At 36.0% G+C, this 24,560-nt stretch overlaps 2 protein-coding genes and 1 long non-coding RNA gene across 3 annotated transcripts; 1 reads left to right on the forward strand and 2 right to left on the reverse strand.

Annotated features, from left to right (window-relative positions):
* Positions 1 to 4,948: 4,948 nt before the first annotated feature.
* Positions 4,949 to 23,228, reverse strand: LOC114752879 (uncharacterized). Its single transcript, XR_003740912.1, has 3 exons — positions 23,218 to 23,228; positions 18,116 to 18,118; positions 4,949 to 5,119 (listed from the first exon to the last, which is right to left on the reverse strand). It is a non-coding gene; the product is annotated as an uncharacterized LOC114752879 (long non-coding RNA).
* LOC114752878 (ent-kaur-16-ene synthase, chloroplastic-like) lies at positions 7,797 to 13,854 on the forward strand. Its single transcript, XM_028941578.1, has 14 exons — positions 7,797 to 7,937; positions 9,139 to 9,191; positions 9,290 to 9,575; positions 9,679 to 9,859; positions 10,061 to 10,278; positions 10,401 to 10,521; positions 10,696 to 10,793; positions 10,881 to 11,104; positions 11,200 to 11,312; positions 11,405 to 11,503; positions 11,923 to 12,138; positions 12,242 to 12,383; positions 12,658 to 12,903; positions 13,364 to 13,854. Exons 1-14 carry the CDS (start codon positions 7,889 to 7,891, stop codon positions 13,709 to 13,711), a joined length of 2,394 nt encoding a protein of 797 aa, XP_028797411.1. The 5' UTR covers positions 7,797 to 7,888; the 3' UTR covers positions 13,712 to 13,854.
* Positions 14,139 to 17,712, reverse strand: LOC114752877 (inosine-5'-monophosphate dehydrogenase). The gene is made up of 4 exons (XM_028941577.1): positions 16,432 to 17,712; positions 16,120 to 16,299; positions 15,084 to 15,341; positions 14,139 to 14,513 (listed from the first exon to the last, which is right to left on the reverse strand). Exons 1-4 carry the CDS (start codon positions 17,425 to 17,427, stop codon positions 14,442 to 14,444), a joined length of 1,506 nt encoding a protein of 501 aa, XP_028797410.1. The 5' UTR covers positions 17,428 to 17,712; the 3' UTR covers positions 14,139 to 14,441.
* Positions 23,229 to 24,560: the final 1,332 nt, after the last annotated feature.

Below are 24,560 nucleotides of genomic sequence, written 5' to 3' on the forward strand. Positions count from 1 at the left end.
TTGCTGCCGAAGCATCTTCTCAATTTTAAGTGGGAAAATGACCATCAGTTAGAACTGATTTAATCTGCTAGCCTATCCGAACAGTACGAAACAACAAACTCATTAAGCATATTTATCTGCAATGAAAAGAAACCTTTTAACGATCCTATGTAGGATTTTCTCAAAATGAATTTTTTTTCCCAATTAAGTGGAGAAAATTTGGACTTGCTTTGCCTGTCTTCTGCTAGAGACATTCATAAAACTAATCAAGAGCTTATACCTTACAACTTAAGTCAACTGAAATAAATGTTAAGGTGGCGTCAAATAGTCAAAGCCTGTGGCTAAGATATGTAGTTCGATTCCCGTTGATCCTAAAGGAGATGTTAATAAAATCAATCGTTGCTTTCACTTCTGAGTTCAAATTAGAGTTGAAATGGTTTGGAGTTTTGAAAGTGTCTGATGTTTTCTGTCTTTCTTGCAGAGGAATCTGCACAAGGGAAATTGAATGCATTCACTTTGCGAATTGCTCAAAGGGGTGGGGATGTTACTGAAGAAGATCTGATTCGGGAGATGAAGGATATCATTGAGGAAAACAGAAGAGAGCTCCTGAGACTGGTTTTGCAGGAAGAAGGTAGCACAATTCCAAGAGCTTGCAAGAATCTGTTTTGGAACATGGCAAAAGTTTGTATCTCTTTACTTGAAGGACGATGGGTTCACTTCACATGAGTTATTATCTACTGTAAGTGACGTGCTCGAAAAACCGGTCGTCCTCCATGAATTTTCAAAGGATGCAGCTAAGGAAAACTTGAATCCTGTGTCAACTTAGGAACGAGGGTGGTGATGTCTCAGTTCATCTGATTTTGGGAGGTCACCTCGTGAATAAATCGATCTCATTTAATTGCTTTCTTTCATAAATGTTTCATTATATATACTTACATATATATGTCCTATGCTTGGCAAATGATCATGTTCCCCAAGTCACATCTTTCAGAATTGAAAGTTTTACCTTGTGAATGTTTTTAATTATTGGAAAACAGATGCTACTCGTACAATTTTAAATATAAAACTCATTTTATAATGTAATTTTACATTATAAAATGAGTCTTATATTTAGGAGCAGAGGAGTATTATCTACAAATAATTCCAGCAAATACTTTCCATTGGGAAAAAAACAAAGGTGAAATTCTTGACGAGGATAAAAACCACTAATTTGACATCGAGCCATTTAATAGAAAAAAAATAAAATGCATTCGAACACGCAAGTAATTCCGAAAGTGGGGACAAGTATCCAAATAAGTGAGATGACTTTTACTCAATTTCGAAACTAAATAAAGCAATAATAATCTCTTGCAGCAATTTCAACAGTACATTCCAACTAGTTGCAACGAATTTTCTGTAAGTACTGCAGAGATGAAAACATTAAATCATCATTCAAATATTAAATCGGCAACATTAAGCTTGACTCTATAAGACAATCATAAATATAATTGATTGGAAAGAGTTTCTTCACAAATGAGGGTGGAATCTTTCCTTTGCAAGTCCAATATTTTCCCTCCCGAATTTCACTATTCATACAAAGTTTTTTGTCACTTAGAACATTACTTACTTGATTTTCAAGTTTGTGTAGCACCCAATCTTCTCCTCCAGCCTCCACCGATCAGATTCTTTGTCTCAGCTTTCATTAATGAAGCTGATCTACTGAGGGGTAATTTTGTCTTTTTACCAACATTTGCTAATTACAATTTGAGATCAAGTCCCCCTGACAATTTGATTTATTCAGGTGACTTTTTACAATTTTAGTAATTTCGAGATCTTTATTTGCCATTTTTCTTATATCATTTTTTATATGACCATCTAACTATTATTGTCATGTTTAAATAAGAATAATTTTTCCACACAAACTTAAAATTTGAAACCTCACATTTAAGCTGCAAAAGCTCCTTTCACTAACCTGTTGATGATTAGTGAATACGAGCACCCTTGTTATTATTTTGGATTTGTTGTTCTAATTATCAATATTATTTATCTTTTAATCCAGTAATTTAAGAAGAACTTAATTACCGAGATGTTCTAATAACAAGTGAGTATCATAAACTAGTTGTCAAACTTGTCATTGTGTACTCTTCAGATGTCAACAAATTTTAGAATAATTAAATCCCTTTCCTGAGATCTTATTGCAATTCCTCTTTAATTTTAAATGAAAATTTTTACCTAAAAAATAATAAAACGGAAACCTTTTGGTTTATGTAAAAAATAACACCACAATGATGTCGTTATTTTTTTTTTGGTGGAAATGATGTTACTACCTCCGGTCCTTAATATAAGACCTTGTTTAACTTTTATATTAATCCTAAATATAAGATCCCAATCCACTTTATCTCTCCTATTTACTCATTTTTTCTCGAGTTAATCCTTATAATAATGATAGTTCTAATGAATACACTTGATTAGCAAGAATATTTTAGGATATACAATACCTATTATTACAAATAACTAACTTAATTAGTTTTCTTAATCTACTCAAATTAGTCAAATAGTTTTTATATTAAGGACCAGAGGTAATATTTTTTATCGATAGGTTAGTTGAGGGTTATCATGCAACTAATAAAATAAAATACTAATTAAATATGAGAATATTTTACTTCAAGAAATACAAGATAACGTAAAAAAATTAAAAAATTAATAATTAATGCTTTTGTTCGTTAGGTTCCCATAAGGTTATCGATCCCAGTTCGGTCTTTGGTGTCCTCTTCGATTGGTTTTAAGCTAATTGGATTCCTTCTTGTCCTCATTGATAGTGTTCCATTTTTTTAATTAATAAAATATTAAAATATTTCATTTTTCATTGCATAAAAAGGTTAAAAAAATTTTATTCTCAATTCTCATCTTAGCATTTCTGGTTAAGAAAATCTCCCTGGTCAAAATTATATAGTGTATTTAAATGATAGTAACTGTTTCTAATTTCAACATTCAACAATCTTCATATATACAAATGCAAATGCATTCATTTAGAATATGATTAATTCCAAATAATGAACCAATGCCTTCCTTCATGAACACATTCAATGTATCACTGTGCAAAGTATTGCCACTAATATTCAAATTAATGTGTTTATTATATGTGTGTGCATGTTTCAATTCAATTTTATTAATTATTATTCACAAAGTACAAAAACTTCGTTATTAATTATTATTCATTTCATTTTTGGCTCCCTGATTAATTATGACATAAGTTTGTTTTATTTAAGTACTACAATAAAATAGTTTGAACTCGATTCAAACAAAAAAAGATAGTATGAATTCAAACATCATTTATACTTCAATTCAATTTCATTATTTTGAAGCGCGCTAAAATGTTTTTTTTTTGTCTCTTTAGTTTGATATTTTTCAGAAAATTATTTAAAAATATTCTTCTAAAAAATATACTTATTTTTAATATTTTAATAAAGCTTATTAAGATTTAAAGTTTAATTTATATATTATCCAATTTTTTATAAAATTACAATGCAATATTAATTCTATTAAAAACATGCATATGAAATAATAATCAATTGATTTCATTTTAAAAAACATTATAGTTGGTAAAAATTTATGACCCAGAATATATAGAGGAGCTAATTATAAAATTTACCATTATATACACATACATACATTCGAGCGTATGTGGAAGGAGAGTGTGCTATCTTCGGTGCTGGGTGAGTAAGTGAAGTACTGAAGGGTGCGCATCTCTCTCTCTGATAAGTGGAAAAGGAGAAATAACAGAATATTCATTCACGAATCGCAATTCAGGCAGTACAGGTATATAAGCAAGCCTTAAGACACATCACCCACTCATTCTCTCTCTAGTAACTAACTATTTGGCATTTACCTTTTTCCTGAAATATAATTACCGTATAGGCCCCTTACCAGAATGGTGCGGAACAATACTCCCTCCCTTAGAAGGAATCCTTGTCCACAAGGATTGTCCTGGTGGGTGATGTAGCGGTAGGAAACTCAGGAAATTGCTGTTTAATGAGGGAGAGGTCCTTCCAAGTAGCGTCCTCAGGTTGAGCAAATTTCCAGTGAACCAAAACTTGAGTCACAGCGACACTATTGCGCTTGACAATCTTACGGCCCAAAATCTCCTCTAGTTCCAGCGTAAAATGGCTTTGGGTATCAATAGGTGGTAAGAAGGGAGCAAGGGTATTTGCTGGACCCACGTGTTTCTTGAGGAGAGACACATGAAAAACAGGATGAATATGGGTCTCTGGTGGAAACTCTGGCTCATAAGCCACAGGACCTATTTTTTTCAGCACCTTGTAAAGACCAAAGTAATAGGCAGCCAGTTTGTGAAGGGAGGAATTGTTCAGCAAATTTTGCCTAAAAGGATGTAATTTCAAATAGACCATGCCCCCCACATTAAAATGATGTTCAGATCGATGCTTGTTGGTCTGTTGAACCATCCGGTGTTGTGCTTTCCATAGATGCTGCTTCAGAAGCTGTAAAACAAGTTCCCTGGAAAGGCATGTGCGGTCAACCAGGTCATTAGATGAGTCTCCTGCAATATAAGGCAAGTGGACAGGAGGAGCAACACCATAAACTGCCTCAAAAGGGGACATGCCGATAGAAGAGTGATATGTGGTATTATACCACAGTTTAGCCAAAGGCAACCACTTTACCACTTTTTAGGGAAATCCTGTCATGCAATGAAGGTAGCATTCCAAGCAACGATTCAAAACCTCCGTTTGGCCATCTGTTTGAGGATGATATGCAGAAGAATAGTGGAGTTTGACCCCATACAAACGGAACAACTCCTTCTAGAATTTTCCATAGAAAATAGGGTCTCTATCTGTCACTATCGTCTTAGGGAAACCATGTAACTTGACCACATTATCCAGAAAAATCTGAGCTACATCCATTGCTGTATAGGGATGTCTTGAGGCCATAACATGTGCTGCTGCCTTAGAGAGCCTGTCAACGATTACTAAGATAGTAGATTTAGAGTGTGATTTTGGAAGGCCACTAATGAAATCTATGGAAAGATCAGTCCACACATGTTCTGGAACTGGTAAAGGTTGGAGAAGACCCGGTGAAGCAATTAATTCAAGTTTAAATCTCTGGCATATGACACATTCTCGGACAAAGTTCCGGACATCTTTTTCTAATCCCTTCCAATAGAAAAAAGAAGAAAGTCGCATGAAAGTTGGATGCATTCCCGAATGGCCCCCCAATGCCACTTCATGAAAATATGACAACAGATCATGTCGAAGCGTTCTATCAGCTCCAACTACTAATTTCCCATTGCGTTTCAATAGTTGATGCTGCCATGTATATTTGTTGTGAGAAGCAGGGTCCTGTTCCATATTCGAAATTAACCACTATAGATGATCATCAGACAACCAAGAGTCGTGCACTTGCTCATACAGTGGAGAAACTGGTGTAATTACGGCCAAACAGGACCCTTCTGCCTGCCTGGACAAGGCATCGGCAGCTACATTCTTGCTCCCTTTTCGATAAACAATTTCATAGTCTAACCCCCACAACTTGTGAAGCCACTTAAACTGATCCTGATTCAAGTCTCGTTGCTCCAATAAGTGTTTAAGGGGTAAATGATTGGTCTTGATAATGAATTTACGGCTGCACAAGTAAGACCTCCACTGTCGCCCAGCAAAAATAATAGCTAATAATTCACGCTCATAGGCAGGTAGAGGTTTCTTCTTAGAAGCTAAGGCCTTACTAGCAAAACCACTAGATGGCCATTCTGTGAAAGGACAGCTCCCAACCTTGTACCCGATGCATCAATTTCAATAGTGAAGGGTTGCTGGAAATTGGGAAGTGCCAACACCGGAGGGGAAGTCATAAGCTTTTTCAACAAGACAAAAGCCTCATTTGCGGCAGCAAACCTTTGGAATGGTGTATCCTTCCTTAGCAAATCTGAGAGTGGTTTGCTGATTAGACCATAATTGCGGATGAATCGTCGATAATACCCCATGAGGCCTTAAAACCCACGTAGCTCCTTAAGATTAGTTGGAACAGGCCAAGCAGCCACTGCTTCAAGTTTCTATGGATCATCTTGGACACCCTGCGCAGAAATAATATGGCCCAAATAATCAATTTGAGTGGCAGCGAAAATGCACTTAGAGAGCTTTGCAAATAATTTATGATGTCTTAGTGTAGATAAAGCCAAATCCAAGTGTCGCATATGGGAACCCCAATCTTTGCTGTAGACTAAAATGTCATCGAAGAAAACTAAGATAAATTTCTGTAGGAATGCCTTGAAGATGTAGTTCATAAGGCCATGAAAAGTTGCTAGAGCATTTGTAAGCCCAAAGGGCATCACACAACAAATTCATAAAGACCCTCATGTGTCCGGAAGGCTGTTTTGGAAATATTCACCAATTTCATTCTTATTTGATGGTTGCCCGACTGTAAATCCAACTTAGAAAAGAAAACAGCACCAGTGAGCTCATCCAAAAGTTCTTCAATCATTGGTATGGGGAATTTGTTCTTAACAATAGCTTCATTCAACCTCCGGTAATCAACATAAAAACGCCAAGCACCTTCTTTCTTTTGAACTAAGACAAGAGGGGCGGCAAAAGAGCTAGAACTCTCTCGTATAATTCTGTTCTGAAGCATCTCATGAACTTGTCTTTCTATCTCTGTCTTTTGAACTGGCTCATACCGGTAAGGTCTACAGCTGATAGGTTTATCATACAGAAGAGGTATCGCATGATCAAAAGGCTTGGAAGGGGGTAATTCTGTCGGTTCTGCAAAACTATTAGCATAGGTGTCTAATAACTTACGCAACTCTTACTGATGCCCTGCTGGAAGAGAAGCATTATTTTTTATTCCCACTTGCAAGGAAGAGGAAGCATTTATAAGGAACTTGACGGCAGCCGCAAAAAACTCATGGTTTGAAGAGAGCTCAGTCAGATTCGGTGAGGGTAAATACCCCATGCCATGTAACTCGACCCTTTTCCCATTGTAAGTAAATTCGAACAGCCGCAATTCGATATCCATAGTAAACCACCCGATGGTTCTCAACCATTGAGTCCCCAAAATCATATCATACCCCCCCCAATTTTCATCACCAAAAAGTCAGCAGATAAGGTAGAATTTCCCATGTCCCAAGACAGATTAGGACAATATTTAGAGACCATTGCCTGGCGAGCGTCAGCTACTGTGAGTTGAATAGCATTCCATTCTTGGGGCTTCAATTGAAGGAGTTTAGCTACGGACGTATGCAACACATTGTGCGTACTTCCAGTGTCCACTAAAATAATCACCCACGAAAATCGGATCCATCGAATTTGGGGAATTCAACTCTGCTCTGCTTTGTAGCAATCGAATAACCAGAAGAGGGACCCAAAGAATGTGACTCATGAAAGGACCCAAATGTCGGGATACACGGGGAAGCTTGTGGTTGCGAAGACCCCTCGCCAGACACAGGTTGCTTACCGGCAGGAGAATGCAGACCCGAGAGTTTGGCCGAGATATCTTGCAACGTTACCTTGAGGTTGGCAATGTTCGACGACTGTTGCTCCATACGGACCGTAACAGAATTCAGGATGGTTTGTTGAAGGTCGAGACGACGCTCAATGTCTCCAAGACGCTCCGTCGAGGATCGCGTCTCCGGCGGTGCCATGGGCCAGAGAGCAAAGGCTCTGATACATTTGATAAGTGTAAAAGGAGAAATAACAGAATATTCTTCACGAATCGCAATTCAGGCAGTACAAGGTATATAACTTAGCCTTAAGACACGTCACACACTCATCCTCTCTCTAGTAACTAACTATTCGGTATTTACCTTTTTCCCGAAATATATGCGAACTGAGTCGATCACAATCACCCTGGATCTGTGGTGGGGATTCTGCGTGAGCTTCATTTTGGAGAATATTTTCTCCAATTTCCGAGAATCTGAGAGACGAGAATGTCTCTCACACGCCCCATTGCAGCTCTGAATCTCACTTCAGCTTCAGGTTTTCATTTTCTTCCCCTTCTGCATGTCGTTCTATCTCTGCGTGTATTATGCCACCTTCACTACTGGAGGAGGGAATTTGAGTTTTTCCACTTGCTTTCCTTCTTATTTTCTGTTGATTCCAGATGCCCAGAATGTTCTAATGTTGTTATCTTTCATTTCATGTGCTCGGTAAAGTTTCAAAACTTAACAGGTTTTGTTTGTCATTTTCTTTCACCAACTTTCCCAATCGAATATTCGAGGGGGTTTGCGACGCCCAGATTGCTTCTCTGCTGTTGTTTTTCTCTTTTCTGTTATAAATGTAGCATTTTCTTTTTTTGTTTATTTTTTTCCTTTGCTGTCTTTTCTGCCATCATCTTCTTCTGTATACTCACCGTCTTAGTGATCTGGGTGGGTTCTCTCTGTGTGATGTTGCCTTTTTGCCAGTATTTTCAAACTTCTTTCTGCATGATTGTTATCTGCAGTCAAGTCAATATTCAATAATTTAAAACAAGCACAGTAGTCGTGTTTCACTTTTTGCATGTCAAAATAATGGGGTCTCTTGTTCCAATACCTTTAATCAGGACGCTATATATTTCTTGTTTGAAGAGCAAACAGTCCATTATCTGAAGCTCGAGAGTTAGGAGTTAGGACAGACTGAGGCTCCGCTAAATCAAAGATCCAAATCTCAACGCCTCTTAATTACATTCCTTGCGCGTTCTCCCTAATTTCAATTATAATGACCCTTTATTATAATGTCATTAAACATCTGTTAATTCCACATGCAAAGTAGAGCGGATTTCTTGGGTGAATGTCATTGATGGACTAATGTCTTGTTTGGTAGAGAGGAAGCGTCGGAAGGAATCTCTTTTCTTCCTTCCTTTTCATCTCTTTTTTTTTTTTTTAATTTTTTTTATCTTTTATAATTACCTTTTTAAAGTTTTTTTTTTTTTTGGGTGAGTTCAAGGAGTGATTCCTTACTCAAAAGAATTACAACAATGAATATTTCTGTTCCATTTCATCATGTGCACCAAATGAGCCATACAAAAACGGAAACCATGATTATTTTCAAGTTTTTAAAATATCATTTCTGTTTCATTCTATTGTTCCATTGCATCATGGGTACCAAATGAGCTCCAATGCCCCATTTCATCATGTTTTCTATGCACATATAAATCAATGAATTATTGTTTGAAAGCCTCATGTGATTTCTTTTCCAACAGCTTGTTTGTCAGTTGAATCAGATGTGAAGAAAAAGATGAGCAGCAGTGCTTTGGTATGGCTTTCCTATTTTTAGCATCTCTTTATCTGGATATATTTTAGTGAGAACTGAGGACTAACAAGGAAATGAAATTTGGCTTTTATTGCATGCAGTGCCTTGAGGGGACTAAAGAAAAAATCAAGAAGATGTTCAGTAAGGTTGAACTTTCTATTTCTTCATATGATACGGCTTGGGTAGCAATGGTCCCTTCAATAAATTCTCCTGATGTCCCCTTTTTCCCTGAGTGCGTGAATTGGTTATTGGAGAATCAACTATTTGATGGTTCGTGGGGTCTTCCTGGTCATCATCCTTTGTTATTGAAAGATGCTCTCTTATCTACCTTAGCTTCTGTCCTTGCTCTGAAGCAATGGGGTGTTGGTGAACAACAAACTACCAGAGGTAATTATGGCCTTCTGCATGTAGCTTGATTTCTTTGTTTGCTGTTATATTAAGGCATTTTTCATTCTTTCAAAAGAACAACACTTTTTTCCTTATTTTGTAGGTCTTCAATTTATTGAGTCAAACATTGCTTCAATCACTGATGAGAAGCAACACTGTCCTATCGGATTTGATATAATTTTCCCTTCTCTTCTTGAGTCAGCTCAAAGTTTAGGCGTATATCTTTCTCTTGGATCAACTAGTTTAGAAGGACTGATTCGCAAGAGAGAGTTGGAGCTTAGACAGTAATTTTCTGGTTCTCTTTGATTTTTATTTGAGATTTTGCCTGTTTAGGTGTTATTTCTTGGATGCTTGAAGAGTGCAGATTCCTTTCCACAATCTACTGACCATGTTATAGTTGCTAAGAGTCTAAGAGTAGGGAGACCTTGTTCAATTTACCGAAATGCACCAAAATGACCTACATGTGGTCTCTTTGTCTTGAATAGAGGCTATCAAAGCAATTCAGAAGGGCGGGGAGCATATCTAGCATATGTTGCAGAAGGTATCGGGAAAAGTCAGGACTGGCAAATGGTCATGAAGCGTCAGAGGAAGAATGGATCTTTGTTTAACTCACCTGCCACAACAGCGGCAGTTTTTCAACACCTAAAGAATGATAACTGTTTTAATTACCTTCGATCAGTGTTAAAACAGTTTGGGAATGCTGGTTTGTATCACAGATTTATTTGTGTGATTTCTTTTTTTTTTTTTTCCTCTCTGATATGAGTGTGTGATTTGTTTTTAATTACACTAATCATGTATTGACTGGACAATTTTATGAATTAACAGTTCCAACAGTTTATCCTCTGGACGTATATGCTCGTCTCTGTATGGTTGACAGTCTTGAGAGGTTAGGTATTGATCATCATTTCAGCAAGGAATTACAAAGTGTGTTAGATCAAATATACAGGTAATAAAACATTTTTAAATTCATGTGCAACATGTCAATTATTGTAGATTATTAGACTCAGAAAAAGTGGTTCTTCTCCATATGAGATCAAAGCAGTGATACTCAGATACCATCAAACAGAAAGCTTCATATTTTTTTACCATTGAAACTGTTTTATGGCATGAGAACATGCAGATACTGGATTGATGGAGAAGAAGAGATATTCTTAGACCCCACTTGCTGTGCCCTGGCATTTCGTTTATTACGACTCCATGGATATGATGTTTCTTCAGGTTGTTTAATTTTTTGCCTGTTAGTTGTTTGGAAGTGTTCTTAGTCAAATAAAGATGAGAAGTTCATCAATCTGTTGTCTTTTGTAGATCCATTTAATCAATATTCGGAAGATAAATTCTCCAATTCCTTGAAAGGATACTTGAAGGATGTTGGTGCTGTCTTAGAGCTATATAAAGCTTCACAAATCATGATACATCCAGGTGAAGAAGTTCTGGTGAAACAAAATGGCTGGACAAGACATCTCTTGAAGCAGGAATTATCACCATACCAAGTACATGTTGAAAGACTTTTTAGTCATGTTGAACAAGAGGTAGTTTCTTACAATAATCTTTTCTATAATCTAGTTCTATATTTTTCTGCAACCTTGTTGTACATGCTGAAAACTGCTGTCTTCTTTAACATTAGGTCAATGATGAACTTAAATTTCCTCACCATAAGAAGTTAGACCGCTTGTTAAACAGGACATCAATAGAGCACTATAATTTGGAAGATACAAGGCTTTTAAAAACTTCATATAGGTGGGCTTCCACTATTTTCTTCAATGTTCTAGGCTTCCCTTTCTTTCACTCTCCATCCTGCGCTCAAATTAGTATTGGTTGGCGTACTCCAGGTCTTTCAATCTTGCAAATGAAGAATTTCTGAAGTTGGCAGCAGAAGACTTCAATATCTGCCAATCAATACATCGTGAAGAATTTAAACAACTTGCAAGGTATAAATCTTTGATGTGTTTTTCAGGTTTCAATAATGTTTTGCAGACTGGAAGATCCTAAAAATTTTCTACATTGCAAAATTATGCATGGCTGGTGATTCTGGAATGTAAACCATAGCTGAGCTCCAAGCTATCTTCCTGAATCTTGCTTTCTGCTTTGCTTCTTTTGTTCATACAACTAGTTGTGCCTGCTCCGATACTAACTAAGGCACATCTCTGATTGACTACAGCCCCTTTTTTGTCCTTAGAAGATGAGATCCACATATTAATTTGCTCTGTTGAAATATTACTCAAATTTGATTCCCATAGAATATTTAATTCACGAAACATTATGTCACAATCATTTGAGTACCTTCCCGAGGATGAAATCGCAACAGTATTAGATTTTTTGATACTAAAGTGATACCAAACATATGCAGGTGGGTAGTGGCTAGCAAACTAGACAAGCTCGAATTTGCAAGGCAGAAATTGGGCTATTGTTACTTCACCAGCGCAGCAGCATTGTTCTACCCTGAGCTTTCTGATGCCCGCATAGCATGGGCAAAAAATGGGGTGCTCGTAACAGTTGTCGATGATTTCTTTGATGTTGGTGGTTCTGAAGAGGAGTTAGTACAACTAATTCGGCTGGTTGAGAGGTATTTTCATATATAAACTAAAAGGCTTGTCATTTCATTATTTCGCCTCGTTTGCTCCTAGAGCTTCTCTTCGCACAATCATGTTATGAAAATTTAGCTGCAGATGGGATGTAGATCTCAGTGATGTTTCTTGTTCTGAGTCAGTCAAGATAATATTTTCTGCAGTTAGGGACACAATTTTTGAGATTGGGGAGAATTCATTGAAGTGGCAAGATCGTAATGTAAAAGATCATGTTAAAAAAATGGTGAGACAAATCTTCGCCTTTCTGAGGATATATTTTATTGTTCTTTTAATAATACCAAGTGTTGGCATCTTTTACATCTTAATACCACCCAATTGGATGTTTCAACTTTCAAGAATGTGTTCTTGAAATTCGGCCCATAAATATAAAGAAACATTTTCAAACTGAATAATTTTCATGCATAGTCCTTTTTTCTTCCGAATGTTAGAAACCATAATTTGCTACCTTTCCTCTAAATTTGCATTCAGTTTAAATGTTCAACTTGTTTGCTTTGCAGTGGTTGGATTTGATGCGATCTATGTTGAAGGAAGCTCAGTGGTCGAAAACACGGTATTTTCCGACAACTGATGAATATATGGCAAATGCATATGTATCTCTCGCCTTGGGACCAATTGTGCTGCCAACACTCTATCTCGTGGGGCCTAAGCTTCCAACTGATTTGGCTGAAAATCCTGAATACAATCGACTGTATGAGTTAATGAGCACTTCTGGGCGTCTCCTTAATGATTTTAATGGCTACAAGGTATATCCTCCCATTTTTACCCTCTCTGCCTTTGCTGCCTAAGCATCTTCTCAATTTTAAGTGGGAAAATGACGATCAGTTAGAACTGGTTTTAATCTGCTAGCCTATCCGAACAGTACGAAACAACAAACTCATTAAGCATATTTATCTGCAATGAAAAGAAACATTTAAACGGTCCTAAGTAGGAATTTTCTCAAAATGATTTTTTTTTCCCAATTAAGTGGAGAAAATTTGGACTTGCTTTGCCTGTCTTCTGCGAGAGGTATTCATAAAACTAATCATAGCTTATCACGTGGCGTCAAATAGTCAAGGCCTGTGGCTAAGATATGTAGTTCGATTCCCGTTGATCCTAAAGGAGATGTTAATAAAACCAATCATTGCTTTCACTTCTGAGTTCAAATTAGAGTTGCAATGGTTTCAGAGTTTTGAAAGTGTCTGATGTTTTCTGTCTATCTTGCAGAGGGAATCTGCACAAGGGAAATTGAATGCATTCACTTTGCGAATTGCTCAAAGGGGTGGGGATGTTACTGAAGAAGATCTGATTCGGGAGATGAAGGATATCATTGAGGAAAACAGAAGAGAGCTCCTGAGACTGGTTTTGCAGGAAGAAGGTAGCACAATTCCAAGAGCTTGCAAGAATCTGTTTTGGAACATGGCAAAAGTTTTGTATCTCTTTTACTTGAAGGACGATGGGTACACGTCACACGAGTTATTATCTGCTGTAAGTGACGTGCTCGAAAAACCGGTCGTCCTCCATGAATTTTCAAAGGACGCAGCTAAGGAAAACTTGAATCCTGTGTCAACTTAGGAACGAGGGTGGTGATGTCTCAGTTCATCTGATTTTGGGAGGCCCCCTTGTGAATAAATCGATCTCATTTAATTGCTTTCTTACATAAATATTTCATCATATGTGTGTCCTACGCTTGGCAAATGATCATGTTCCCCAAGTCACATCTTTCAGAATTGAAATTTTTACCTTGTGAATGTTTCTAATTATTGGAGAACAGATGCTATCATCTCCAAATAATTCCAGTGAATACTTTCCATTGGGAAAAAAAAAAAAGAAATTCTTGCCAATGATAAAAACCACTAATTTGACATAGAGCCATTTAATAGAAAAAAATTGAGAATGCATTCGAGCACGCAAGTAGTTCCGAGAGCGGGGGACAATTATCCAAATAACTGAGATGACTTCTACTCAATTTCGAAGCTCAATAAAAAAAATATATCATCTCTTGCAGCCCTTTCAACAATACATTCCAACTGGATGCAACGAATTTTCTGCAAGTACTGCAGAGATGAAAACATTAAATCATCATTCAAATATTAAATCGACAACATTAAGCTTGACTCTACAAGACAATCATAAATATAATTGATGGTAAAGAGTTCTTATTAATAAAATGAGGGTGGAATCTTTTCCTTTGCAAATCCAATATCGTCCCTCCCGAATTTCACTATTCATACAAACATTTTTGTCACGTGACTTCATCCACAGCTTTCAGAGAAAGCTACATAGTTTCATACTTTCATACCCATCAAAAATATTTCTTTTCATAAGAAACCAACCCATGAACTCCACCTTCCACCTGTGCTGCTCCAGTTCGGACCTGGAAAAGAGAAAACCAAATAATTTACAACATAAACTACTAAGAGATCTCAAGTATATCAGCATGTACAAAAAGAAATTTGGGATTCTAAGCTTTGCAAATTGCAGCATAGGAATACAAAAAGGGAGTTGCCATCTACTTTATTGGATTCAGTGCTGGAATAAGGTAGTGATCCCAACTTCTTGAGATAACACTTAAGCACGAATCAACATCTTCTCCAATAGGCAGAATAGACAGGATAAGGAACGTAAAAAATGCCAACACAACAAATTTCAGAAAAGGAGAAGCCATTATAAATCTATCCTAATTTATCTATATTGTAACCCTTTTTTCTTGAGATAACACTTATTCAGCTCAATGTTACAGTAACTTAAAAAAAAAAGGCACCACGGAATTTTAGAATCTGCCCTTCTCCATGAAAACTAGTAAGTTATTGATGAATGCATGTTCAAAAAATGAGCTATCTTGATTTTGAAAATGCTTCAGCTTTGTTAATAAAAATTCAACAAGACATCGAGTATTGTTAATAACCAGGGCAAGAATAGATTAATGTGCGCTGATCATTCATACCTCTAGCCTTAACACCTTAGATCTTAGAAGATCATGAGCAGCCTGCAGAGAGGAGGCACCAAGATCTTGAAACCCTTGCTTAACTGCTTGCAGGGTGTATGGTACGAACTTCAAGACAGAACCCTTATCTTTAACTGCTCCAACAACCCCCTGAGCAATTTTTAGCTTTGCAGTATCGCCCAAGTATCTTGCATCACTACCTTTTGTCATAGCTTCTAAAGAGCCCATTCCTCGATACTTTTTGACACGTACACCATTCTGTTACAATGAAAATAGTTGTTTAAATTACTAGAATCTTAAATCCCCATTTCACATGAACAAGTCTTCAAGCCAGAGAAAGAAGTAAAACAATCAGCACAAGAAAAACAAGGTCAATTATGAAAGCCACTGCAAAATTATTAGACAGCAAATAGGAGAGCAGGGGAAATAAAAGAAGATATAAACAATTTAATTAGATGTAACAACATGTTGTCACTCACAAATGTACGAGTGTTTATGTACATTTTTATTGGGGTGTGTTCACAACAGGTACGTGCTTTCACCAAAATCATAGTTTTGGTTGTTTTCAACATGAAACCAAAATCGCACTAAATCACTGCATGAAAGGCTAATTTTCTTAGATAACAGCAATATTGTACCACAAAATTATCATTACTATGTTGTTTGTTTTTTCCTTTCCTTTGAAAGTTCTCCGTGTTTATATCTCACAAGTGAACTATGTTTTCAACTTAGAATCACACTGGGTATCTCTATTAAAAAGATGTTTCTAATCGCCACATGATTCTCACGCCAAGGAAGAAAAACACTCGATCCTAATAAAGACAAAAGTAACACAGCCTTCATTGTCACTCCATCCGTAAAGATGGCATAAGTTGCCACTGAATACACAGTTTATCAAAACCCAATAACTTATGGCATACGCAAAGTTGAAAGGTCCACACGCACACACACACACAGTCGTTTAATCATGTTAGTGGTGACTTCTCTCACAACAGTACAGACATGTTCAATGCGTTATTTTATTAGATTTCAATACCCGATACTCGTAAGCACCAGGAGCTTCAGTGCTCCCCGCCAAGAAGCTTCCCATCATCACAGTAGATGCTCCAAGCGTTAAGGCTTTAACAATATGACCAGAGTTTGAGATGCCGCCATCAGCAATAACAGGAACACCACTTTTATAAGCAATCGATGAGACCTTGTAAACAGCTGTTGCCTGACAAACAAGTAAACAAAATCAAAGTTTCAGATTTCCATCATTCAGAAATTAGTTAAGAGTGACAGAAATAAAAAAAAAAAAAAAAAAAAAAAAAAAGTGGACAATTTGAGTTCTAATTATGATTCATACCTGTCCTCGCCCTACTGCACAAACCTCTTGAGTCGTACATATAGATCCAGACCCCATACCAACTCGCACTCCATCAACACCAGCTTGAATCAAATTGTCAGCTTGGTACATAGTAACGACATTCCCGCCTACAACATCTAATTCTGGATACTTATTTTTTATGTATTTTATCATCTCCAACTGGTAGATAGAGTTCCCTTGAGAGCTGTCCAAGACTACTACATTCACTCCAGCCTTCAATAGGTATTCTAATCTTTCTTTGTCACTTTCCCTTGTGCCAATTGACGCACCAACCAGCCACTTCCCATCCGCCCCCACAGAACCTGCTGCCAGTTTAGGATACCCTCTAATCCTTTCAACATCCTCCTTCGTCACCAAATCCAACACCTCGTCGTTGTTCATCAAAGGCACGAAATTTGACTTCTTCTCCTCCATAAACGCATGGATTTGTCCTAAATCAAAGCTCGACGGTACTGAATCCGACGAGTTCACCATATAGTCATATATCTTCACCTCTTTATCGTTTAGTTTCCGCCAATCCAACTTCGAGACATAACCCAAAAGCTTAGATGTCGAAGTGCCCGACTCAGTCACCAAAACATACGGTGAGTCGCCAAAATCATCAAGCGACTCAATCCTCCCAGAGGGTGCTTTGAAGACAGGGCTGGAGAGAATCGGCACTCGACGCGACTTAGCGGAACGTACCATGGCAGCCTGATCGGACGGCGTCGTATTAGAGTGGATAAAAGCGATCCCACCAAGGGCAGCCATGGCGACGGCCATGTGGGCTTCGGAGACGGTGTCCATTGGAGAAGCGACACAGGGGATATTTAGAGGCACATTACGACTGACTCTGGTAGCAAGCTGAACGGCATCAGTAGGGAAGTCAATGTAGTGAGGGAGGAAAATGACGTCGTCATAAGTGTAGGAGTAACCCTGGCAGAAGAGCTTCTCGGCAGTGAAGCCGTCGTCAAACGGAGGCGGTGTGTAGTCCATTATCGGCGCCGGCAGTATGCTGTGGTGAGGATTCAACGAAGGGGACAAAGAGTGACTTCGTTTTTTGTTGTTTATCAAATAGAGCGACTTCACTGCACGAAACAAGAAGAAACAGACAAGGAGAGAGTGCGAGAGAGCTGTGAAGATTGGAAAGATGAACAGAAGGGGATAAGGAAGGAAGTAGGGAAAGCTTGAAGCTTGCCTGCAGGAGATTCGATGAAAGCACGAGAGAATGGGGAACAGGGTAGAGGAGAGACGGCCGACTTCACGACGCACTCGGGACTGAAACTGGAAGTGGAGGCTGAAGAATAGCCTAAGTGCCTAATACAGGCTTAGCTCTGACCCCACACTAAACGCAAAGCATCATGAAATATTAAAAGAAAGTAATGTCTCCGAACGTTTTTATTTTTTTTTGCTCTTTCAATTCTAAATATAAAACCCTTATACTAATATGTATAAAGATTTTACATTTAGAACTAAAAGAGTAACTTTTATGTCAAAGGGCTGCGCACCTCAAGTATTTTTCTGGACAGCATCTTAAAGTTTCGTGGTATAAAATACTCCTCCGATTTTTAATATAAAATCTATTTAATTAATTTAATTAGATTAAAAAAAGTTAAGTAAGTTATTTAATTATAAGAAATATAATTTGTTTTTTCTAAAACATCATAATCATCTTTCTTAATACTCTCTATCCCTCTTCCACTTGATTATAGTTGAGGAAGGATTGATAGGAATAATTTAGGAAAAATTGATAAATATGATAAATAGGTCTTATATTTAGAATCAAAATCAACTCAATAATTAAATCATATATTAAAAACCAGAAGAGTATTTTTTAAGTATGTTTAATAACTCAAAATATTTTTTTGGTACATCTAGTACTCTAAAATATTTTTTTAAGTACATCTAACACTCAAAAATATTTTTTGGTTCATCTAGTACCAAGACAAAAAAAATATTTCAGAAAGTTTTTAGGATGGTGGATACGCCATAAAATACTTTAGGATACACATATCCAAAAAAATATATTTCAGGATATTGGATCCACTTTAACCCTCTATCTAAATAGCCAAAAACAAAATTAAAAAGAAGATAGTTTTTTAAAAAATAAAATAAAATGATACTGTTATGAATATTATCACATATGGATGTCCACCTTCCCTTCCTCCTCAACTTTCTCAACTCTCACCACTTCTACTAGGCATTAATCTTCTACTACTCCATTATTTCTCTACTATACTTTTAATCTTGTGACTCACCCCCCCTTACATTCATGTGGTCTATTGTCTTTTATCCATCATCTAAGTATAAGTGTAACCTATGTGTGAGACTATACTTATAAATAGGGCATGTCATTGTATTGTGATAAAAAGTGAAGTAAGTGAAGGAATACAATATCATTCTCTCATTTTCTTGTCTTCATCTTTCTTTACTCTACTTTTGCGGTTCATTTTGGTTCCATTTCATAAGACGTTATCAGCACGAAGCGCTCTTGTAATCGGAAGGTTTTGTAATAAGGTCAATCAACCGCAAGGTAAATTTCTATATTACTTTTGTACTAATTTGTTTCATAGCTATTCCATTCTCTTATTCATATTGATTTGTTTTATAACTATTCCATTCTCTTAATATTAATTTTCATTTAACTTTTATATGATAGTATCATCATGTCAAATCTCACGAACTTGAGTTTGTGGCTCTTGATATTACTATAAAGAATTATTTATCCTGGATATTAGATGCGGAAATCCATCTAAATGCCAATGATCTAGGAGACACAATCAAGAAAAGCAACCAGGCATCTAACTAAGATAAAGCCAAAACCATGATCTTTTTACGTCACCATTTGCATGAGGGACTCAAGATTGAATATTTGACTATAAAAGATCCACTTGTTCTTTGGAACAATTTAAAGTAAAGGTATGACCACCAGAAAACTATAATTCTTCCTAAAGCTCATTATGATTGGATGCATTTATGTTTGCAAGACTTTAAATTTGCTATTGAATATAATTTTGCAATGTTTAGAATCATTTCTCAACTGAAACTATGTGGAGAAAAGATTACTGATGAAGATATGTTAGAAAAAAACATTCTCCACATTTCATGCATCCAATGTGCTCCTGCAGCAATAATACTGTGAGAAAGGTTTCAAAAAATATTATGAATTGATTTCTTGCCTGCTTGTTGCTGAGCAAAATAATGAGGTTTTAATGAGGAATCATGGATCCCATCCTACTGGCTCTACTCCATTCCCAGAAGCGAATGCAGTAGCAAGTGAATCAACCCGTGGCCATGGTTATGGACGTGGCTGTGGTCGTGGAGGTGGTCATTCCCACCAAAAGTGGGCAAATAATGATGAGAATCACCAAAAGGAATCTAGTGGAAATAATAATCATGTGGAAAATCTTTGTTATCGTTGTAGTGGCAAGGGTCATTGGTCTCGAACCTGTTGTACGCCAAAACATTTGGTTGACCATTACCAAGAATTGCTTAAAAATAAGGATAATAATAAAAATGAAGGCAAAGAGCTAAAGGTGGAAACAAATTTTGTTAGAAAAGGTGATTCTAATTATGGCAACATAGATGTTACTCATTTAAATGTTGCTAATTTTTTGTCGATCCTAATGGAAGAATTGATCACTTAATTGGTGATGGAAGTATCCAAAAATGAGTTATCTTATGTAATTGAGTTGTTATAATTAAGTATATTTTTATGTTTTATTTATAAGTGTGCTCTTTCATCTACCACAATAAATTCTATACTTGTAAGGTTATTAACCCCCAAATAAATATAATTATGAGCTTTTATTCATCACAAAATTATGTTTTCTTTTTATTAATCATGTTTGCTTTTTAATCTTTTTCCTATGTTTTTTTTCCATGAAGAATGACCATTATTGACATCAATAATGAAGATTTGTGTCTCGTTGATAGTGCAACAACTCACACAATACTCAAAAATGAGAAATATTTCTCTTCTATAGTAATGCGGGAAGCCAATGTTCAAACTATATCTGGAAGTATAAACCTCATTGAAGGCCCTGGAAAAGCCCATGTATTGCTACGTGAAGGAACAAAATTACATATCGATAATGCATTTTATTCTACCATGTTTAATAGAAATTTATTAAGCTTCAAAGATATTTGCAGAAATGGATATCATGTTGAAACAACAAATGAAGGAAATCAAGAATATCTTATTATCACACATTTAATTTTTGGTAAGAAATGCACTCTAAAAAGATTACCTGCCTTTCTTTCAGGCTTGTACTATGCACTTATTAATACAATTGAAATACATGCTATTGTAAACCAAAAGTTTACAAGTGACAATAAATTTAATGTTTTGCATGACCGATTAGGCCATCCTGAGACTATTATGATACGAAAGATAATTGAGAATTCATGTGGACATTCAGTGAAAAGTCAACAGATTTCACAATCACATGTTTTCCTATGTGCTGCATATTCTAAAAGGAAGTTAATCATTCGACCATCACCAGTAAAAATAGAAAGTGAGTCTCTCACATTTCTAGAACGCATATAAGAGGATATTTGTGAGCCGATACACCCACCATGTGGACCATTTAGGTATTTTATGGTTTTAATTGATGCACCAATAAGATAGTGACATGTTTGTTTATTATCCTCTCGTAACCTAGCATTTGTAAAGTTACTTGCTCAACTAATTAGATTAAAAGCACATTTTCTTGACTATCCAATCAAGAAAATACCTTTGGATAATGCTAGTGAATTTACTTCGCAAGCTTTCAATAAGTATTGTATGTTTCTTGGGATTGATGTTGAACATCCTGTAGCATATATTCATACACAAAATGGACTTGCAAAATCATTAATTAAATGACTACAATTAATTGCAAGACTATGACTTATGAGATCAAATCAATTTTGCATGTAGCAGCATTAATTTGTATCAGGTGAACAAGTTATCTCAAGTCCTCCCCTTTACAATTAGTTTTTTGTTAGAAACCTAATATCTCCCGTCTAAGAATTTTTGGAAGTGCAGTATATGTTCCTATTGATCCACCACAACCTGCTAAGATGGGTCCCAAAGAAAGATGGGAAAATATGTTGGATATGAATCTCCTTCTATAATAAAATATCTAAAACCATCAAGAAGAGATTCATTTACGGCTCGATTTGCTGATTGTCATTTTGATGAATCAAAATTTTCAACATTAGGGGGAGAAAAGAAGCAGTTGGAAAAAGAGATTAGTTGAAAAGAACCTTCATTATCTCAACTTAATCCTCGTACAAAACAATATGAACTAGAAGTTCAAAAGATAATTCATTTACAAAGGTTAGCTAATCAGTTGCCAGACGCATTTACTGATCCAAAGAAAGTGACCAAATCACATATTCCAACTGCTAATGCTCCTATCATAATTGATGTCTCTGCTAGACAACCTGCTATTGTAAATGAATCTAAAGCACGCATGAAGCGTGGCAAGCCCATTGGTTCTAAAGATAAAAATCCTTGAAAGAGAAAAGGAGCTAAAAATATAGATAGCCAAGTTGAGGATAATCAAGAAAAAAAAGTAATTCAAGATGAGTCATTAGATAATACTAATATCTCAATTCTAAAAGAAACTTAGGTACCTAAAATATGTGAAAATGATGAGATCTCAATAAATTATATTATAAATGGAATACAATGGGACTGAAATAAAGTCAACGTTGACGGTATTTTTACATATAATATAACATTTGATGTGATGAATGATGATAAAGATCATGAACCAAAGTCTATTAATGAATATAAACAAAGAAAAGATTGGTCAAAATGGAAAGGATGCAATTAAGGTAGAATTGAATTCACTAGAGAAGTGAAAAGTTTTTAGACCTATAGTCTATACACCTGAAGATGTACAACCAGTCGGATACAAATAGGTTTTTGTGTGAAAATGAAATAAAAATAGTAAAATTGTAAAACATAAGGCACGGCTTGTTGCTTAAGGATTTACACAAAGACCTGGTATTGATTTTTAAGAAACATACTCACCAGTAGTGGATGCAACTACTTTTCGATATGTAATTAGTCTGGCAGTAAAAGAAGGACTCGATTTACGTCGATGGATGTTGTTACAACCTATTTATATGGCTCACTTGACAATGACATTTATATAAAACTCCTTGAAGGATTCAAGTTGCCGGAAGCATACAATTCAAGTTCTTGAGAGCAATACTCAATTAAGTTAAATAAATCTCTATATAGATTGAGGCAATCAGAACGTATGTGGCATAACCGTTTAAGCAAATATCTGTTGGATGAGGGATACAAGAATGACCCAATTTGCCCATGTATTCTTATGAAAAGATCTGGAAATAAGTTTTCTATAATTGTTGTTTATGTTGATGATATAATATTATTAGAACTCCTGAAGAGCTTATAAAAGCTATGGGTTGTTTAAAGAAAGAATTTGAAATGAAGGACTTAGGAAGAACAAAATTTTGTCTTGGATTGTAAATTGAATATTCAAGAAATGGGATCTTCTTGTGTCAAGAAATCTATACAAGAAAGGTCTTAAAGCATTTTTATATGGATAAATCACATCCATTATGTACTTTGATAGTCGTAAGATCTTTAGAGAAAGATAAAGATCTTTTTTAGGCCTTGAGAAAATGATAAAGAACTACTTGGTCCAAAAGTATCATACTTTAGTGCAAATGGTACACTTATGTATCTTGCTAGTCACACACGACCTGATATATCACTTGTTGTTAACCTACTCGGAAGATATAGTTCGTCACCAATACGAAGACATTGGAATGGAGTTAAGCACGTTTTTTGTTACCTCATGGGTACTATGGACATGGGGTTATTTTACTCAAACGTACCTAAGATCGACCTCCTTGGTTATACAGATGCTGGATTCTTATCTGATCCACATGTCGGTAGATCACAAACAGGCTATTTGTTCACATATGGTGGTATAAGCATTTCATGGCGTTCTATGAAACAAATCATATCAGCCACATCATCAAATCATGCAGAAATTCTTGCAATACATGAAGCAAGTTGAGAATATGTATGGTTAAGATCGATAATACATCACATACGAACCACTTGTGGCTTGTCTTCCACCAAAATGATCCCGACAATTTTGTATAAAGATAACACTGCATATATTGCGCAACTAAAAAAAGGGTACATTAAAGGTAGAACAAAACATATTTCACCAAAATTCTTCTTCACTCATGATATTCAAAAGATAGTGAAATATATATTTAGCAAATCCGTTCAAATAAAAATCTAGCAGATTTGTTTACCAAGTCCCTTCTTATTACAATATTTGAAAAGCTTGTTCATGATATCAGATGTCACAGATTCAGGAATATCAATTGATGTTATCAAAAGGGAGAGCTAATACACGCTGTACTTTTTTCTCTTGTTTATGGTTTTTTCCCACTGGGTTTTTCTAGCAAGGTTTTTAACGAGACAACATCAATTGATGTTATCAAAAGGGGGAGCTAATACACGCTGTATTTTTTTTCTCTTGTTTATGGTTTTTTCCCACTAGGTTTTTCTAACAAGGTTTTTAATGAGGCAGCATCGAATAGTGTATAAGTGAATGTGTACTCTTTTTCTTCTACTAGGTTTTTGTCCCACAGGATTTTTCCTAGTTGAAGTTTTTTAACGAGGCACATTCTTATATGATGGACATCCAAAGGGGAGTGTTATGAATATTATCAAACATGGATGTCCTCCTTCCCTTCCTCCTCAACTTCATCAACTCCCACTACTTCCACTAGGCATTAATCTTCCACTACTCTATTACTTCTCTACTATCCCTTTAATTTTGTAACTCATCCCCACTCACATTCATGTGGTTTATTGTCCTTTATCCATCATTTAAGTATAAGTGTAACTTATGTGTAAGATTATGCCTGTAAATAGGGCATGCCATTAAATTGTGATAAAAAGTGAAGCAAGGGAAGAATACAATATCATTCTCTCATTTTCTTGTCTACATCTCTTTTTCAGTATATTTTTTTTGTTGGTTAATTTCATAACAGCCATTTAATTGTATTATGTTGGGTTTCTATTATTAAGTAAAAACTAGAAGATACTATAAATCACCGAAACCCAAGCCTCACGAAACAGA

This window comes from Neltuma alba, unplaced genomic scaffold, assembly GCF_004799145.2.
Source record: "Neltuma alba isolate B1F8T4 unplaced genomic scaffold, ASM479914v2 tig00007588_pilon, whole genome shotgun sequence".
Taxonomy (NCBI): Eukaryota; Viridiplantae; Streptophyta; class Magnoliopsida; order Fabales; family Fabaceae; genus Neltuma; species Neltuma alba.

What these genes read in the sequence shown, in the direction of transcription:
- LOC114752878 (XM_028941578.1), top strand. Translation starts at nt 7,889, where the DNA reads ATGTCTCTCACACGCCCCATTGCAGCTCTGAATCTCACTTCAGCTTCA. An exon ending in CTTTTAAAAACTTCATATAG is followed by an intron (nt 11,313 to 11,404) that starts GTGGGCTTCCAC and finishes GGCGTACTCCAG; the next exon opens with GTCTTTCAATCTTGCAAATG. An exon ending in AAGATCATGTTAAAAAAATG is followed by an intron (nt 12,384 to 12,657) that starts GTGAGACAAATC and finishes TTTGCTTTGCAG; the next exon opens with TGGTTGGATTTGATGCGATC.
- LOC114752877 (XM_028941577.1), bottom strand. Translation starts at nt 17,427, where the DNA reads ATGGACTACACACCGCCTCCGTTTGACGACGGCTTCACTGCCGAGAAG. An exon ending in GTGCAGTAGGGCGAGGACAG is followed by an intron (nt 16,300 to 16,431) that starts GTATGAATCATA and finishes CTTGTTTGTCAG; the next exon opens with GCAACAGCTGTTTACAAGGT. An exon ending in CTGGTGCTTACGAGTATCGG is followed by an intron (nt 15,342 to 16,119) that starts GTATTGAAATCT and finishes TCATTGTAACAG; the next exon opens with AATGGTGTACGTGTCAAAAA.